The sequence below is a fragment of the Alexandromys fortis genome, unplaced genomic scaffold (assembly GCF_014885135.2).
Source record: "Alexandromys fortis isolate MF-2015 unplaced genomic scaffold, M_Fortis_MF-2015_v1.1 scaffold_23, whole genome shotgun sequence".
Taxonomy (NCBI): Eukaryota; Metazoa; Chordata; class Mammalia; order Rodentia; family Cricetidae; genus Alexandromys; species Alexandromys fortis.
In genome coordinates this window covers 14,985,222-15,003,491 of record NW_026067907.1, presented here as the reverse complement: position 1 = coordinate 15,003,491, position 18,270 = coordinate 14,985,222, and the positions used below count along the sequence as shown (strand labels likewise).

At 37.7% G+C, this 18,270-nt stretch overlaps 1 protein-coding gene across 1 annotated transcript; it reads right to left on the bottom strand.

Moving 5' to 3' along the window:
* Window positions 1-796: 796 nt before the first annotated feature.
* Window positions 797-17,055, bottom strand: Riok2 (RIO kinase 2). The gene is made up of 10 exons (XM_050135875.1): window positions 16,913-17,055; window positions 14,881-15,019; window positions 14,128-14,244; window positions 12,484-12,659; window positions 10,118-10,206; window positions 8,824-9,015; window positions 8,192-8,284; window positions 6,705-7,229; window positions 4,835-4,931; window positions 797-1,058 (listed from the first exon to the last, which is right to left on the bottom strand). The coding sequence occupies exons 1-10, from the start codon at window positions 16,976-16,978 to the stop codon at window positions 894-896; spliced, it is 1,659 nt and encodes a 552-aa protein (XP_049991832.1). The 5' UTR covers window positions 16,979-17,055; the 3' UTR covers window positions 797-893.
* Window positions 17,056-18,270: the final 1,215 nt, after the last annotated feature.

Genomic DNA, 18,270 nt, shown 5'->3' with positions numbered 1-18,270 from the left:
AAAAGGGAATCTGATGTTTTTATCATGGAAAAACATCTATTGTATTTCTTCTATCACTCTAGGCATTCTGTTGGTCACAGTTGGCACATATTGCCATCTGGTGGTCATTTCTTGAAGAGGCTCTTCTATTACTGGTCTGTTCAGGGAAAGTTGAAGACGTACATGCACCTCTATCCTTCTGAATTAGATTATGCTTGAGGAATGAAACTTGGTTTATATTTTCTTTCTTGTACTAAATACTTGTTAATACTGAGGTGTGAACACATTCTGGAGTCATGCATGTAAGAAAATGAGAAAGAGCATTTCATTCTTCATTCCTTCTCATTCTCCCACCTCCATTAGCCACACTGCTCAAACCTGAGGAAAAACCGGATTCTGGTAGGGCTATCTGAAGTCTCTTTCCCATGACTACACAGTTAATGAAAACAGCATTGAATAGACTGAAGGCTGATTATCCATTACTGACTTATCTCTACTACTGAAGTCTAAACTAACAGAAGGGGGTCAATTCACTCCAATGGCCAAATAATTGTATGCTGTCTCATATAATCCTAAAACTAACTCATCAGTGACTGACTGAAGGAGAAAGGAAAACTACAGCTTGATTTAAGTTGTTCTATTATTACATGTAAAGTCAGAACCTGCATCTGTTTAAGGCAGAAATAAAAATGATAGTTTGCAAATATTGCTAATGAAGTTAAATTTAAGAAGTTATTTTAGATTTAACAGTTATTTGAAAAACTTAAAAAAAATAATGCTTAGCAGAAATACGATTAATTAGTCTCTGGAAACCAACTTTATAGTTTAAGTAGAGTTTATTTCTATATATAGTGGCTTTGGCCACTGATCAAAGGTGGATAAATAATTATCTTTATATATATATCAGAAATATATTAGTCTCCCCAAAAGCTGGCTGCTTCCAAACTAGATTTAATATTCTGCATGTTTTCCCTGCGCTGCTTGGTAAACACATTGGCTTCTCCTTTCTGCAATCGGCGTCGGGCAGCCGACTTCTGCTGCCTTGTCAGCTGACGTTTCACCTTCTGCTTCACCAGCTCCTGGAAAGATTTTATAGTTAGTATCACTAATAACCATTCTGATAAGAAGCAGAAACTCAGTAATGCAAAGACTTACATTGCTAGTATCTTTCTAATTTACAATGCTGAAGATAAATTTTTACAGTAGATAAACCAGGAGAAGCTGTTGGAAAACGTAAATAAAATTATACAGCCAAAGGGGTCAGTGTAGCATAATAGTTTAAATTACAAATCACCAGAGTGCCACCTAGTGGTCAACATGAGCACAGAGGGGAAAACCATTCCTTCTTGGTAAAGGCAGACATGATTTTGTAATTAATGACCACGCACCCACGCACGCAGTCACTCACTGGCAGTCTCAAGTAGCCTGGTGCCAAGACTGGCCGTAACGGGAATGTAGTCAGACAACCCTGATCTTCTAATCCTCCTGCATTTGCCTACAGGTGTTAGCCACACCTGTGCTGCTGTGGACTGAAGCAGGACTGAGGGCAGCAGTCATTCATGGGAAGTCTTCACAGGGTTTCCAGAGATGCAGAACATCATCTCATACTTAATGACCAAAAACTCAAACCACTCATAGTTAAATGCCGTAAGTACAAATCACGACTGAAGATTTAAAGAAAAATTGAAGATTCAGTTCACAATGATCTTTTCTCTCTCAACAGCCCCAATTCAGAACAATGTACAAATTCTATAAGGTAATTGTGTGTGTGTGTGTGTGTATGTAAAGAAACACCTGGATACAACATACAGTAAATACTACGTGCACACCTTTAATCCCAGCACTTGGGAGGGGGAGGCAGGTGGGAGTTCCAGGACAGTTAGGGCTACACAGAGAAATCCTGCCTCAAAACAAACAAATGAACAGAATATATAGTTATTTTTGCAATTACATAAAAATGTATAAAAAACACCTCATTTTGTTGAAAAGTAAAAATATTTTTCTATGAGATACAGCCACATGTGTATTTATTAAAAGGCACTATGTCTTAATCACTTAATTCTGTTACACTCCAGGACAGAGTTTACAATGACTAGTGGCTGTGGTAAGAGTTTGTCTAGTTTTCAAAAGAACCTAGATTTGACTCCCAGCAATGTAAAAGTCCAATAAATAGGACGATCAAAGAGGAAACAGATTTTGTTTATAATTCAAGGAATTTAAGCCCTTTTGCCTTTGTACAAATCCCCAAATCCTCACCAAGTTCACTGAGGTAACAAAGTTTGTCATTGTAACAAAATAGAAGGAAAACAGTATGAGAAAAATTTCAAAAGAAGTTAGGTGTACAGCCTGTTATCCTAGCAGTCGAGAAGCAGAGACGACAATCAAGAGAGAAAGAGAGGGTATGGACTAGACTGTAAATCTGGGGCGAGGGGAAGCTGTGAGCAGCATATATTATATAAAAAATTATTTTCTGATGGAGGAGGGTTATCTGTCTATCTGTTGCTTTCATTCGTTAATTAATAAAGAAAACTGCTTGGCCTGATAGGTCAGAACATAGGTAGGAGGGGAAGACAGAACAGAATGCTGGGAAGAAGGGAAGTGAGGCAGTCGCCATGATTCTCCTCTCCGAGATGGACATAGGCTAATCTTTCCCAGTAAGCCACCACCTCATGGTGCTACACACATTAATAGAAATGGGTTAATCAAGATGTGAGAGTTAGTCAGTTAGAGGCTAGAGCTAATGGTCCAAGCAGTGTTTAAATGAATACAATTTGTGTGTTGTTATTTCGGGTGTAAAGCTAACGTGTGTTGTTGGGCGGGACGAAAAGCAGGCCTGCTCGCTTCATCACTACAATTTTCAATTAAAAAAAAAAAAAAACCAAAAACCAAAGAGTCTGAGGTCAGCCTGGTCTGCACAGAAATCTTTGTTCATGGAGTTAGGCTGAGGGTCTTACCCCTCCTTAGAACACAGGCTCATATATTACAGTTCACAACACTCAAGATAAAAGACTTGAAGACTCTAAAACCACTGGCTACAAGAGCCTGGGAAAGAGAAAAGGACCAGAGCAGCTTAATAATGTCTTACATATACATAGACAATTGTATCTGAGCCACAGAGAAGGCAATTACATTTCAAGAATTTTACCTTCATTGGTCTAGCAAATTGTAAAGGTTTCTGAAAGGCCCCAGAACTATAATATAAACTACTGTTAATACTTTTATTCTTTTGTGTGTGTGTACATGTGCACAGGTATGTATGTGTACATGCTCATGTATGCTGTCTTACTCCGTCACTCCCCACCTTATTTTCTGAGAGAGGTCATCTCATTGAATCCGGAGCTCACCAACTTGACTACCTGGCCAGGATTACAGATATAGCCGCTATGCCTGGCTTTTTATGTGGGCACTGGGGATACAAACTCATGGAAGCCTCTTCCCAGCTTGAATTTTTACTTTATTCCTGATAGCTCTCATTTAATACTATAGTATTTTATTCTATCCAAAACAAAACATTCTAACTCATTAATGACATATCTGAATTTTTAATAACTTTAGAAAAATGAAGTTATTTATCTTTTGAATTCATTTCTATGTAGCCATTTCATCTCATTTCTTCCCTTCTAAACGGTTTCCTTCATTGTTCACTGAGTAAATTATCTCTAAAAAACTATCACACAATTTTACATAAATAGAAGGAAAGAATCCAACACAATTATGACTTTAATATATGAAAAATTTGATATATTACTATTATTTCACTTTCTTAATGTTAGACAGAAAATCATTTTTAGAAAGTGCAATTAACAGTACTCATCAAAAACACTGCCTAATCCCGAAATAAGGTGGGTGGGTTGTAAATTGCACGGTAGTTGCCAAAGAATTGGGAAAGTAAGCAAACTCAACATAGTTTTGCTTGAGTCTCAACAGGAGTAATGACTTGTAAATCCCTGCTCTTTCCAAATGTCAGGAATAAAGAATGAAATCCATAATCCTGACCACAGAGAGGGAGAAACAATTCCTCCACAGGCCACCCACTGAAAGGGGTTTGCTTTGTGAGATGTAATAACCTTTAGACTGATTCCTCCTTCTGGGTAAGTCAGAACAAAGGCTGGCATAGGAGATACAATATTTTACTCATTGTCCTGTTTAGAAAATGTCCCTTTTGTAAACTGTTTGGATACTACTGCCAAATGTCAAAGGAACCAACAAAACTTTGATACCAAAGACATTTAAAATTACCTACTTCCCAGAATGTAAAAAAAGTGAAGATGGAACTCTTTTAAATTTCAGCCATATTGCTGTGGCATTACCATTCCGCAAAAGCATATAACTTTCTTTGTTAAAAAAACAAACAAACCAACAAAAAAAAAAAACCCAAAAAACAAGGAGGGAAGGAAAAATGCCTCAGCAGTAAAGAGTGCTGACTGCTCTTCCAGGGACCAGGGTTCAAATTCCAAGCACCCATATGGCAGCTACAAACTGTCTTTAACTCCAGGATCTGACACCTTCATACAGTCATCTGTTCTGGCAAAGCAGCAAGCAAACAAAATAAAAGTAAATGAATTACCACTAAAAACAAACAAACAAACAAACAAACAAACAAACCAGATGAATCACATGGAAAAATACAAAATCCCATCTGGATCCAAAATACTTATGTTGCCCTATCCTTAGAAACCTGCTTATTCCAGGTAAAAGTGAACCCTCGCCTCTCTTGCTAAACTGAGTGCTGTTAATTTTATAGCATTAACATATGATATCCAAACATCTGAATGACCTGAAACCTTCACAATACTTAAGTTCACTACTCTCTCCACAGCACTGGCCCAAACAGCTGGTAACGTGTAAAACTTACTGGAGGAATTGTTGAACAGCTTAGGGTACTGCCTGTAGATGTGACACTCAGGGCTCTTGTTCTATGCTGAGGGACACTCTTCGTGCTCTCTTCATCTCTAGGAAAACCAAAATTCAAAACATTACACAATTTATGTTAATTAAATTGTATATTTTACAGTGAAGCTTATGATGAAATGCCTCAGAATTATATTTACGAAAGCATAAAGTGAAACTACTTTAACTCAGTCCACTGTATTTGAACATTCATGAAATGCCTGATGATGTGGGAGTGTCATATATCAATCTGTTGATTTCATTGGTTAAGTTATAATAAACCAGCTGCTTGGCCTCATGGCTGGAACATAGATGGGAGGAGTAAACAGAATAGAATTCTGGGCGGAAGAGGAAGTGAGGTCAGACTCTGCTCTGCTCCCAGACAGACCCGACAGCTCTGCTGGAGCAGAGACGCCATGCTCAGCTCTCCCAGGCAACTCCAACCCACGATGGACTTAGGCTAGAATCTTCCCGGTAAGCGCACCTTGGCGTGCTTACAAACATTATTAGAAATGGGCTAGTCCAGGGGCGAGAATTAGCCTGTAAGGGTTAGAGTTCATGGGCCAAGCAGTTCTTTAAATGAATACAGTTTGTGTGTTGTTATTTCGGGCGTGAGCTAGCCAAGCGGCTGGGGTGTTGGGGACGCAGCCCCGCCGCCGCTCCTATTTCAACAGCCTGACAAGTCACCACCAAACTTTCCAATGAGAATGTTTCAATAACTGAAATTTATCATTTTCCCACAATTCATTAGTGTTTTTCACTAAATGATATAAACCTATTTCTCACACTCTGAGTATCTTTCTTGCTACCTTCTGAACAAAAGCAGACATAGTACAGACAGATTTAATATTCCCATTCTTTCTCTGAGACAGGTGGCCTTATTTGTAGCCAAGGCTGATCCTACCTCAGACCTCAAGTAGAAGAGCAAGGGTATGTACCACCATGCCCAGCCATAGACAGAAGTACTCTGAAATTGCCCTATAACGCATAATGAAAAGTATAATCATGGATACATCTATGCCTTTCAATGCGCAATATTTTAATATAAACAATGTATAAGAAAATATGAACTTCTGATAGCCAGTATTTTTCTAGAACTTCTATTTTTCAAACTTGCATTTATCTTTCTGTATGGTACACGCCACAGCATGAACATGGAGGTCAGAGAACAATTTGCAGGAATCAGTTCTCCCCTTCCACCATGTCGGTCCTGGGAATTGAACCTGGGTCATACTTGGCAGGAACTGACTTTATCTTCTCAGCCACTGTCCTAGCCTAATACACATAATAAGTGTATTAAGAAAGCAGAACGGGGCTGGAGAAATGGCTCAGAGGTTAAGAGCATTGCCTGCTCTTCCAAAGGTCCTGAGTTCAATTCCAGCAACCACATGGTGGCGCACAACCATCTGTAATGGGGTCTAGTGCCCTCTTCTGGCCTGCAGGCATACACACGGAAAGAATATTGTATACATAATAAATAAATAAATAAATAAATAAATAAATAAATAAATAAATGAATAAATAAAAAGAAAGAAAGCAAAACAACTTACCGTGTCTAGAAACAGTTCTATTTCTTAAGAGAGCTGCATTAATTCTATGAAGTCACTGGTTTTAGTTAAAGACAGAAACCTGTGACATTTAGTCAATAGACTATTTGGAATCAGATCAATTGAAGAGACAAATCTGTTTCAATATGAAAAAGCTTTCATTTTACACAGGATGGCACAGCACAATTATGTCCTAGCATTTGTTCTTTTTCAAATATGTTCCCTCATCAGAGTCAAAGAACATACTGATCTCAAGATTAAAGGCAAAAAGAAAACAAGACTCTATACCTGAAAGGCCTGAACTCCTTGTTCAATGACGACAAGGCAATCAGATCGGGGCACTCATCTTCACACTCTTCAGAGTCAGCAAGGCTTTTCCACTGACCTGTCTGGCCATCATGTCTGGTATCATTGCCAGTACTATTGCTCTCCTCAGAAAACCCAGCAACAGAACTGGGGGCAAGAACCTGACTTTTCATTTCTTCTAAAGCTTGATTTAATTCAGTCACTTCAAAACTGGAAACATCAGCACTCTGCTCTGATAAACTGTCTTCCTTTATTTGCTTGAGGTCTCCAGATGAGAAGCAACAGTCGCCACCTGATTCATCTACTGGGTTCGGTTCATTTTCCATTTTTGACGTACAAAGTTTGTGTTTTTCTAATACCTCTTCATCAGAGAACGAGAAGTCAGATTCCTCTTCTGTTTCAGTAATTTTATCATCTGGACCTACTGGATGTAGCAGTTCATCATCTGCTTGCATTTCTTTTGTGTAACCACTGGCGGAGACCTCAACGTCAAGAGAATCCTCCCTCCTAGGGAAAGAAGGTACCAGCATCGAATAACAAAGAAGATCTCTAAGATGAACAGCACCACTCTAATAAATGATGAATCTTAACAATAAATCTCAAACCAGGAAATAACTTAAAAGTATATAAAACCAATAGAGAAACATGAACTAAAAAACATACATAATTTGAAAAAAAAAAAAACCACAAGGATGGAGGCATGGCTCATCACTTTTCTAGTGTTGGGTAGCATGTTGTCAACTTACACCCTATGGAAAGAGGGAACCTCAATTGAGAAAATGTACCCACTACGTTGGTCTACAAGCAAGCTTGTGCATTTTCTCAATTCATGATTGAAGCAAGAGAGCGCAGCTCACTTAGAATAGAGTCTTCCCAAACTGGGTGGTCCTGGGAGGTTTAAGAAAGTTTACTTCTTTCTTTTAAACTTTTTTTAAACTGAGCAAGCCAATAAGCAATACCCCTCCCAGGGCTTCTGCTTCAGTTTCTGCCTCAAGGTCTCTTTGCCCTGGATTCGCTGATGAAGGACTGTAACCTGTGAGTCAAATAAACTCTTTCCTCCCTAAGCTGCTTTTGATCATGGTATTTTATCACAAGTAAAACCCTAACCAAGAAATGCATATAATTAAAAATAAAAAGTAAAATCTTAAAAAACAAAACACCATTTCACTAAGATTTGTCACCTGATTTCTTATGAACATTTGATACAACATTCAAAATACAATGAAAAGAGTTGACTTCATAAGAAAATAAATTCAAATCCAAAAAGTTCAACTGTAGCATCTTAATGGATCGACGGCAAGTATTTTCAAATCTTCAAGTTTCACTCATGTACTGTAGAGCGGTGAAACTCAACAGCAACTACGTGTTGTGTGTCTAGACGTTATTTCAGACAAAACAATTAACTTTAGAATTAAGCAAATAACTCTATCAAAGGAGTTCAATCATTATAGGCAGTACTAAATACAAACCTGATGTCACTAAAGGTTGGGTAGAGTTCACTTTCATAGCCAAAACGTTTCATGAAGAACTCTCTAATGCATTTAACATCTCTGTCAAAATACCTGTAAAAGTAAACATTTGTTTTTAGTGCTATCTTTTCTATCTACTGTCTATTTATCTACTTCTGTACAGGACATATAACCTTTCTGTGTCTCTAACTCTGTAGACCAGGGTAGCCTTGAATTCACAAAAGATCGCCTGCCTCTGCCTCTCAAGTGCTGGGATTAAAGAATGCACCACCACCACCTAATTTCTCTGATTTCTTAAAGTCCTGTTTGAATAAATTGGCTCCATGGCTAAGAAACCTTGATTTGAATGTTAAGTAATATTCTTCTGTTTTCTTCATTGTAGTTTATATATTAGAGCTTGAACACACAAGATAAGCATAATGATAAGGTCTAAATATATTTTTTTCTACTTTAAAATACTGAGTAGTAAAGATTCTCTTATGGGGAAAATTCTAGTGTAGTCAGATATAAAAAAAACAAAATTCCATTATTGAAACAATTTACCGATCTAAATAGAAAACTGGAAAATTATGAATAAAAAATGTTCTATGACACACAAAATATACACAACTAGAACCAGTTTTAGCACATACCATTCAGCATTTGGATGGGAAGTGGAAACCATCTGTGGAAAATCAATCATGGTGATGTGGTCATCTTTATCCAATATGAGATTGAATTCATTGAAATCTCCATGAATCAGCCCATGATTTCCCAGTTTGACTATTAGGTCCATAGCTTCATCATAAACTGATGAAGGGTCTTCAAGATGATGTACCTGACACCTAAAAGTAAGGAAATTATAAATAGATTATTTGTACATGTTCATGATTTTAATGAGTATAAAAACGTATTTCACTTCCCAACCTTCCCAGCTTCCTCCTTCTTCTCATCAGATCCGTGTCTCAACCACTGAAAGGCCACCCAATGCCACGGTCCTGTCTGTCTGCCACTCCTTTCTCACATCTTCCTTACAGTTCAACTCTTTTTAAATAGGACTCATCCTACCTTCAACAGATTTCCTTCCACCTCATAAAAAAACAAACAAAAAACAAAACAAAACAAACAAACAAAAAAAAACAGTTCAAGACAATTTCTTCTATGCTTTTTTTTTAGTCATTTCCATTTCTAGTCAGCTGACTTCTTTCCTTGAAATACTTTCTTCACTTAACTGTCAGGCAGCATGTCTTTCAGATTTTAGTCCTTATTATCATTAATTTCTCACTTATTTCACATTCAAATTCAATCCCAGAATAACTCATGTTGCTACCTGTGGAATCTGAGCATTTTTCATTTTCTTCATGACTATTATTAAAGATATTATCATTGCCTGGACTGCTATACGTTTCCTAACTTTATTCCCTGACTATTTCTTGGATCTGACTGTTCACATTTCCCTTCCTCCTGCCCACCCCACCTTAGTCACTCTGGTTTGTTTTCTCTCCAACCACGGCTATGAACACACAAGGACCAAAGCCCTTCCTTTACCTGAAATATTGCCTTAACTAGTTCCCTAGGATTCCACCCCGTGAATGACACTTTCCTACCTTATATTAAATAGGAATTTTCTACCTCCAGTCTCCACTGATCTTTATCAATAGAGTTTATTAACACACTAGATATACTATGTATTTCCTTGTTCAGTCTGAGGGCAGGAACTTTTTTTGTTCACTGTTGAACTTGAAAGTATTGGTATATAACAGATTCTTCATAAATACTGAACAAAATAATTCAAAATAGCAGAGATGCTGAACTGAATAAAACCGAGTTTTCAACCTATTTTTTGCCTACCTCTTACATTCCAAAAACTTAGTAAGTTTTACTTAAAATCATGAACCTTAAATTAACTTATTAGAACCTATGTTTTCAAGCTTAATGAATACTTACAGGGGATAGCCATCAATAAGTTCCATGATCACTGCATGGCGATTATAATCAATTGGTTTGGGAACTGGAAATTTCCTCTCATACAATGCCTAAAATGTAAAAATACAAAAAGCTAACAAAATCTGTTTTTTAAAAGAAAAGAAGAATGCATTTTTATACAACAAAGCTTTCCAAAATTTTAGTCAACCTAAGGGTATTTAATGCATAGTTTACTTACTCCAAGAATTAGTCATACATAAAAACAAATTTAAATTTCTTTGAATTAACTTTCCCTCTTAAATTGTACAATTACTATATATTCTGTACTGTGATTACGGAAAAAAAGCTATAAAGTCCCTTAGAGCATTTCCTTTCTGTTTTTAAAGTCCCTATCACTTGTTGATGTGTGCTCACATTATTGCAATAGAAGCAAATTTTGATTTTTCTGGCATAAGAAGTCAGTCATTCTGAAGGTGAGGCACTTTAGTCTGTAATCACTGATACAGCTCTCCAGAATACACGATGTGACACAGTAAGCAGCAAGTATACACAGATGCTACCTTAGACCATTCAGCCCTTTCCTCTCTGACATCTGGAATGCCAGGATTTCTACTATTCCACTAGCGTTCCATCTCCTACCACCAGTATCAGACAGATGCTTGTGCAAATGCATAATTGTAAAAGTATCTAGTGATGGAAGTATTTTATTTCATTTTGAACAACTTTTGTATTTTTATTGCCCAGATTTCAAAGTTCTTTTTAACTGTCTAGTACAAATTCTTCTAGCCAGTACAAAAATATAGCCAGGACAGTGACTTCGGAACCACCTATACACAGACAGGGCTCACTTCCACTCATATCGTGGCCTATCCTTGATCTTCCGCAAAGTCCTTTCCTTAAAGTCACATCCAGCTTTACGAATCCACTCAATTCCCAGTCACCTCTCAGTATCTTCCTCTTCACATTTACTTTAAAATATAAACTTTTCTTTGTGTCTGTTATCTGCCTAACTTTAAATCAGTCTACACTATTACACTAACTGTATTACCACAGTACTTAAATTTAAAAGTTTTGTATTCAGCCACTACTTTCTGTGGATAGGAACTGAAATAGTTTCCAGAAATTTTTATTTTTAAAGAGTTGTGCGTCAATTCAGACCAGTTTTAACAAGTCTTGGCAGCATGAGAACATATTATAACCTAGGTTATATAAACATTTGTCTAGAATAGCAGTTCCCAACCTGTGGATTGTGACCCATTTGGGGGCTGAAGGACCCGTTCACAGAAAGCCAACTAAGACCACTAGAAACACAAATATTTATATTACATTCGTAACAGTAGCAAGATTACACTTATGAAGTAGAAACAAAAATAATTTTTTGGTTGGGGGTCACCACCGCATGAGGAACTATATTAAAAGGTGGCTTAGGTTACAGTGCAGCTCCCAAGTCACAGCTTTATCTCAGTCTTTTCCTTTTGGGAAAACATCAGTGCATTTAAGAACACCTATGTGCAACCCGGTTCTCTTTCTGTTCCTTCAATCTGAATATACTTAAAAAGCATCCACCACTGTTTGGAGGAAATGTCTAATGATTTCAGCCAAGATGCTTCCTTATAGTATAAGAGAGAAAAAAGGTAATCACAGGATCAGAATCGCTTATTTATACTGCCTTAAGAATTCTCCTACCACTATTAACAAATAAAGGATCAGATTATATAAACTATTCTAAGAAATAGGGCTTCCAAGCAGCAGCTGCTTTCACACTACAGTAATTCAACAACTAAAAAGAATTTTTTTGTTGTTGTATGCGGAAATCAAACTAAAACCTGGGCCATCTGGTCCAGAGGGTAAAGGCATTATATAATAGACCTGCCTTCCATCCCAGAGACTCATGATGGAAGGAAATAAGTGAATCCTGTAAGTTATACACACATACATATTAAAATGTAAAATCTAAACTAAAAACAATGAATAAATCCTAACAAATCGTACCAGACAGAATAACTTTTCTATTAAACTTGGTTGTTGGTAATATTTAAGTATTAAAGATATTTTTAAAAATCTATGTGGCACTTATTTTTAAAAGTAACAGATACCATTTTGTTATACAAATATGTAAATTAATATTTTTTCTCATTATGTTAAAGAAAAAGACTAGTCAACTTATCTGAAACAAAATTTCCAGACACTGCTTTCAATAAAAAAAAAAATTTATATAGTCACACACATAAATTGGAATAGCAACAAAATACCTTCATTAAGGAAGCCACCAGGAAAAGAACAAAATCAACAGGGTTCAAGTGGACTTAGGGACTGAGTGGGGAGTCATTAAGGTCTTTGTAATGGTTGGTTATGAGCTACAGGTTAACCTTTTTCATTAAAAATACCTTCATATAGGCAAATTCCTTCATGGCAGAGAGACGGGATAAATAAAGCCAAGAAACATTATGCCTGTGCTTATGGTAATCACGCTTGTTTTTCAGATTTCTAAAGGAGGTTCTTCCTAGTCTGTGAAGCTTCAGTGCAAACTGCTGCCCTTCTTCATTTGCAACAATGTAAATATCTAGAGCAAAAATTGTAAAAGCATTGTTAGGACACTGTAACTGCAGTGGCTTAAATAGTTTATGTCTTCATTGTATCTGCTATCTTTCCTAATATTTCTTGTGTAAAACATAGCAGAGATGTACTTAGCCAAAGGGTACTACTGCTTTCAAGATGCTCAGTACTTACCTTTAACATTATGTCAAAACAATCATTCAGTTCACTGAGAAAGCATTTCTATGAAACTCACTGTGCTAGGGAGCCAACACAGGCCTTGCATATGCAGGCCAGTGCTCTATCCTATGATTACATTCTCAGTCCAAGAAAAGGGATTTAACATCTTCTCTTCCAACACGTTCAATTCAGTTGCTTTTATGACCAGTAAGTTAGAATTTAATTCTGCAAGTAAACTGTGATCTTCTTACTAAGTAATTTATCAACTATCAAAGTAAGTTATTTGTAATGCTGACATTTAGAATATTCAAAGTACATTAAGAAATTTTAATAATTTATATTAAAAATAAGCTACCATACCTTATTGAAAGAATATAAATCATTACACATTTTTGAAACTTGGTAATAACAAAGTTTATACATTTTCTACCCTGTTATGGACTGAATTGTGTTCCTAAAAATTCCCCCACTGAAGCACTAAACTTTAATGTATCTACCTAAAGAAAGGAACTTCCATTACTACTCATAACTAAGAATAAATGAAACTCAAATCACTACTGCTCAGAAACTGGGATTAAAGGCGTGTGCCACCACCACCCGGCCTAGCATTACTTCTTAAATACACACCACAACTTAACACATAAATACAGAAGTCACACTAATCATAGAGAATCTCATAGGGAACTTTTTCAGTAGGTTTCTTAATAATTATTGATTTCCAAGTTTAATTTTGCTTACCCATAAATTAGATAGAAAGAAATGCAAAGAACAAAAACGGTATACAGGAGGCTACAGTTCAAAGACTCATCTTCTGTCTTTATTCTTGTCCCTCACCTCTCAGAGGAAGCAAATGAATACACAATGGTATTTTAAATTTTTTGTTTCTGCGTTGCTGGGACAGAACGATGTACCCGTGGCACTGATACTTACTATCTTCCATTACTTTCTTTTGAAACGCACTTTTAATTATTACAAATGCATACTTTATCGGCTATAAAATAAGAGCAAATATAATATTTACCAAAGATGTAAGCTATTAAAAGAATATTAGGGCCTGAAGTGTAGCTGAGTGGCAAAACATGTGCTAGCATGTATGAACCCTGGAAATCCTTGATATTACTAAAATGATAGTAATAAATCTATGAAGGTAATTATACCCTACTAAACTACTGTTAACAAATACAACAAACTGGATTAACGATCAACTTTCTGACTTACTGTGAACTTTGACTATAACAAAATGAAAGAATGTTTTCTCAAAGTAAAATAAAAACTTAAGCAAAGACAATGCTTTCAACAATACTTTTAGTACATACCTGACTCTTTGCCAACACCCATTTGGTTTCCAACAGACTCAATTACCTGTCTAGAAGACAGGGTTTTCAAAGCTAGGTAATCATAACCAGCATTTGTCAACCGATAGCCCTGGACAGCTAGACAAAAATTAGATAAGAACATCATTTAGTTGTACTGCAGCAACAAGATACATCAACTCAAGTCAAGCATTAAAGATCAAAGTCTTAGCGAGAGAAAGATAAATTACCCAAACTTGTAAATTCCCAATTTCTTCTCTACTACAGAACTACTTAAAGTGTGATTCATGTATGGACATCAGTTTAAGGGTCTGTGGAAAGATATGCACATAAACACAAAGGTATTTAAGTTTAGGATATTTTATATTGACCTGACCATGAATTTATGCCCATTTTTGTATATAACCATTATCTTCTTTTTCCAATAACTACTTTCTCTTATATTTATAAAAGATCTCTGACAGGTTTTTAAACCTTCAACCCTCATCACAGAAGGCTTGAGAAGAAATGCTCTAGAGAATTGCGAGTGGATGAATTTTCTAAAGTGATAGTAACTGTATGACTATCCGCTTTGCCCTGTGGTGTGCTCTTGCTACTTTATCTGCCCTTTCTTTTTGACCAATTCAATATGACAGAAGAACATGTGAGTTCTTGGTTGTCTAATCAAGCAACCTGTACTTCATGTCCTTTGAAGGTTGGATCTAGAGAAAGCCAACTAGCTGAAAACGGACAAATAATGTAGCATAAAATACTTACTTTTAGTACGTTCCCAAGCTATAAGTTTATGCTTCACCAATTCTCTCAAAACTTTGTTACAGCCACCATGTTTCAGACTGGCTATAGAAGCAATCAAACTGCAGGGAACAATTTCATGGTTCTTCATGCCCATTTCAACCTGGAATTAAAGGAATCATTATGATGCCATAAGCAACACGAAGCCTTGCCTACTAAACCTTGCTAAGATATTAGCCTCTGGAAACTTTCCCAGCTAAGTACATCTCTAGCCTCAGATGTGTAGCCCAACAGCAACAGCGAGAAATGTGCTGTTAAGCAAAATGTAAGCTAAACGTATTAATAGGCATTACCATGGTTATTCTGTCACTAGATAGAATGATCTTAGGGGACTGTTGGCCAAACAAAAAGGTTAAGGCACTATATGACTATAATTCTACAATACAGTTATTTTCATCTCCACCTATATTTCTTCTTGATAAATACAGTTAATCACTGATGTCTCTTAACCTCTTTTTTTTTGTTTGTTTGTTTTTTGTTTTGTTTTTTTTTTCAAGACAGGGTTTCTCTGTGGTTTTGGAGCCTGTCCTGGAACTAGCTCTTGTAGACCAGGCTGGTCTCGAACTCACAGAGATCCGCCTGCCTCTGCCTCCCAAGTGCTGGGATTAAAGGCGTGCGCCACCACCGCCAGGCGATGTCTCTTAACTTCAAGAGTAAAACTGTTAATTCTTGAAAAACACATAGCTGATAATAAAATACTTAGCAACTAAACTAAACACCTGTCATAAAGGCCACAGATATTCCAGATATTAAGCATAATTGAGATCACTGATAAAGAGGGCAAGGAAGACAACACTGGCAGCGTCCATCTGAGCCTGGAATGTTACGTCCAATACTAGGTAATTCCTTGGGGACCTTAGAAATTATGGAGGAACAATCTGTTCCTCTAAAGTCTCACCATAACTAAGCATTTAAGACTTTTTAACTCATTTTTAAAGTTCTGTTTCTGCTTCTCCAATCTTTTAATACACTTCTTGACTATTTTTTTGTCAGACATTGGGAAATAAGTGAATGTACTGAGAAGAGATGAAAAGTCATTATTTTAAAATACCACTTAAAGAATAAGTCTAAGTTAATTAAGGCAGCTATCGGAGAAAGTGCATGCCAAACTTATTATGGATCTTGCATTTGATAGATTAATTTTTAAATGCTACCTTGACTACAAAGGCTTAAAACAATACATGAACCAGACAACTCACATTACATATCCTATTATGTAACGTGGTCCTTCTCCTTACCAAAAGACAGTGACTTCTAAACAAAGATTGACTTATTATAATCTTAGATGTATGTCCTGATCGCTGTGCAATGAGATTAAAGCTACACAATCAAATTTTGTCATTTTCCCAATTAAAACATTCACTGGCTTCCATATGTAATGTTCACTAGGCCTGAAAGGGCAAGTCTACATGATTTGGTTCTCACGTTTTCCATGTACATCTCCAACTATTAGACACAGTCACACTGGCCTTTCCTTTGTTTGAAGATTTTTCCATTTCTGGGTTTTTGCTCTTATTTCAACTCTCTCCAAGGACACTTCTCCTGTAGGTAATAGACCCCTCATTTGGGGTTGGCGACAGGACCCCCTGTCTGTTTTGCACTCTACTGAAGACCCTAAATTGTTACTAAAACCAGACAAGTGTGGTTCTCTGAGTGGAGACATTACGTGGCTGAGTCTATTACTGGGAACCTACCAGGCCTCCCTCAAAGACTCTCTCTGCCTACTTTGGAGGCCAAGGATCACTGAAGTTACCCGGGCAGCAGAGACGCGAGAGCCTCTGAAGCAAAACGAGGAAGGCTTTGCAGTCTTTAGGAAAAGAAACCTTTTTCCACAAAAGCTTAGTGAAAGTCAGACATTGGACCCCTTTACCCAGATCGCAGACTCGGCCACAACCCACAGACCAGAGCCCTCACGCTCAGCTTCCATCCAGCGACTTTAGAGGAGCAGGAAGAGGACGCCGCCGGGATGGATAGGCGAGAAAGGTGTGCTTCTTACCGCGGTCAGAACCCTGAAGTCATCGCGGCTCATGTACCTCAGCTTGGCTACATTCACCTTCCCCATGCTTGCCGAGCTGCCGGACCGACGCGCACCCCGAACACGCTAAGCAGCTGGGTAATCTCGCGGGCTTTCCGCGGGCTGCGGACCCGCGCAGGCGCTTTTTCTGTGGTTCCTGTTAGTAGGTAAGAACTCGTGCCTAACTGGTATTGAAAAATGCTCTATTTTCTGGACTTAGAACAAAATATCACGTAATATAGATTATTAAGTATTTTATTTTTTTTTCTAAAAACGCGAGCCTAACCTGGCGGGTTGTAACTGTTTCTCATAATATGCCACGTTACTTTTCAGAGCTGCCAGGACCTGAACCGGAAATGGGGCTCCACTTCCGGAAGCAACAGCGCTCAGGTTAGGGGAGGGGCAGATTTTTGTCACTTTGGGTCACGCCTGCTTTTAGAGCAGTCACTGTCTGCAGGAAAGTCAGGGAGGGAAATGGCCAAGCCGAGGCTCCAGGCCAGCAAAGCCCCTGGAAGGAAGGCGACCGGGCGCCGCCGCCGGCCGCCCGCCGAGGAGGGGTCCGGGAGCAATGAAAAGACTTTATGGGAGGCTTGCAGCTCCTCGCTGTGCGCTGTGCCTACCTGTCACCGTGGGGCTGTACCCAAGACAAAGGTGTTTATACCGTACCTTCTTCACGACCGCAGCTGCTTAACCGTGTGGCTGTTCAGTATTTATGTTTCTGACTTCACGAATTTTATTTTAAGCCTGTCAGCAGCAGATCTTTTGGTCTGCTCATAGTTCTGCTCATAGTTCTTTTGGTCTGCTTGGGTTCTACATACTATCGTCTAGGGTTATGATCTGCTTTATCTCCAGTCATTGGTGTGTAATTGGTTTTTCTTTGGGGGGTATTATATACCAACTTGACGTTAAGTATTAAGATTTATATACTTTGAAGTTCTTCCCATAACCCACTCCTTAAGAACCAACGTATTGCTTTCTTCCTTTTCAAGAGTGGTGCTGGTATGTTGCCCCATCCAGAACGCTAGCTCTTATCTGGATCAGATGCTAGATCTTAGAGGAAGGCTATGGTGTCCGATGTCTTTACAGCTAAAGTAGTCCTAGAATCGAAACAGAAGAACAATCCTCTGGCATCTCTATGCCCCTACCTTTGCGGTCTTTGTACTTGAACACAGGACTCTAATTGGGCTTAACTAATTAAGCCTTAACTAAATCCACTTAATGGAATTTTTCTTTCTGTGGTAACACTAGAAAATGTAAAAATGCCTGGTGGTGGCGGCGCACGCCTTTAATCCCAGCAATTGGGAGACAGAGGAAGGAGGATCTCTGTGAGTTTTGAGACC

Bases quoted from the DNA above. Each gene is read 5' to 3' on its own strand.
- Riok2 (XM_050135875.1), bottom strand. From the start codon at position 16,978: ATGGGGAAGGTGAATGTAGCCAAGCTGAGGTACATGAGCCGCGATGAC. The intron at 14,245-14,880 runs GTAAGTATTTTA...ATTTTTGTCTAG, and splicing joins AGCTTGGGAACGTACTAAAA to CTGTCCAGGGCTATCGGTTG. The intron at 9,016-10,117 runs GTAAGTATTCAT...CCTTACTTTTAG, and splicing joins CTTATTGATGGCTATCCCCT to GTGTCAGGTACATCATCTTG.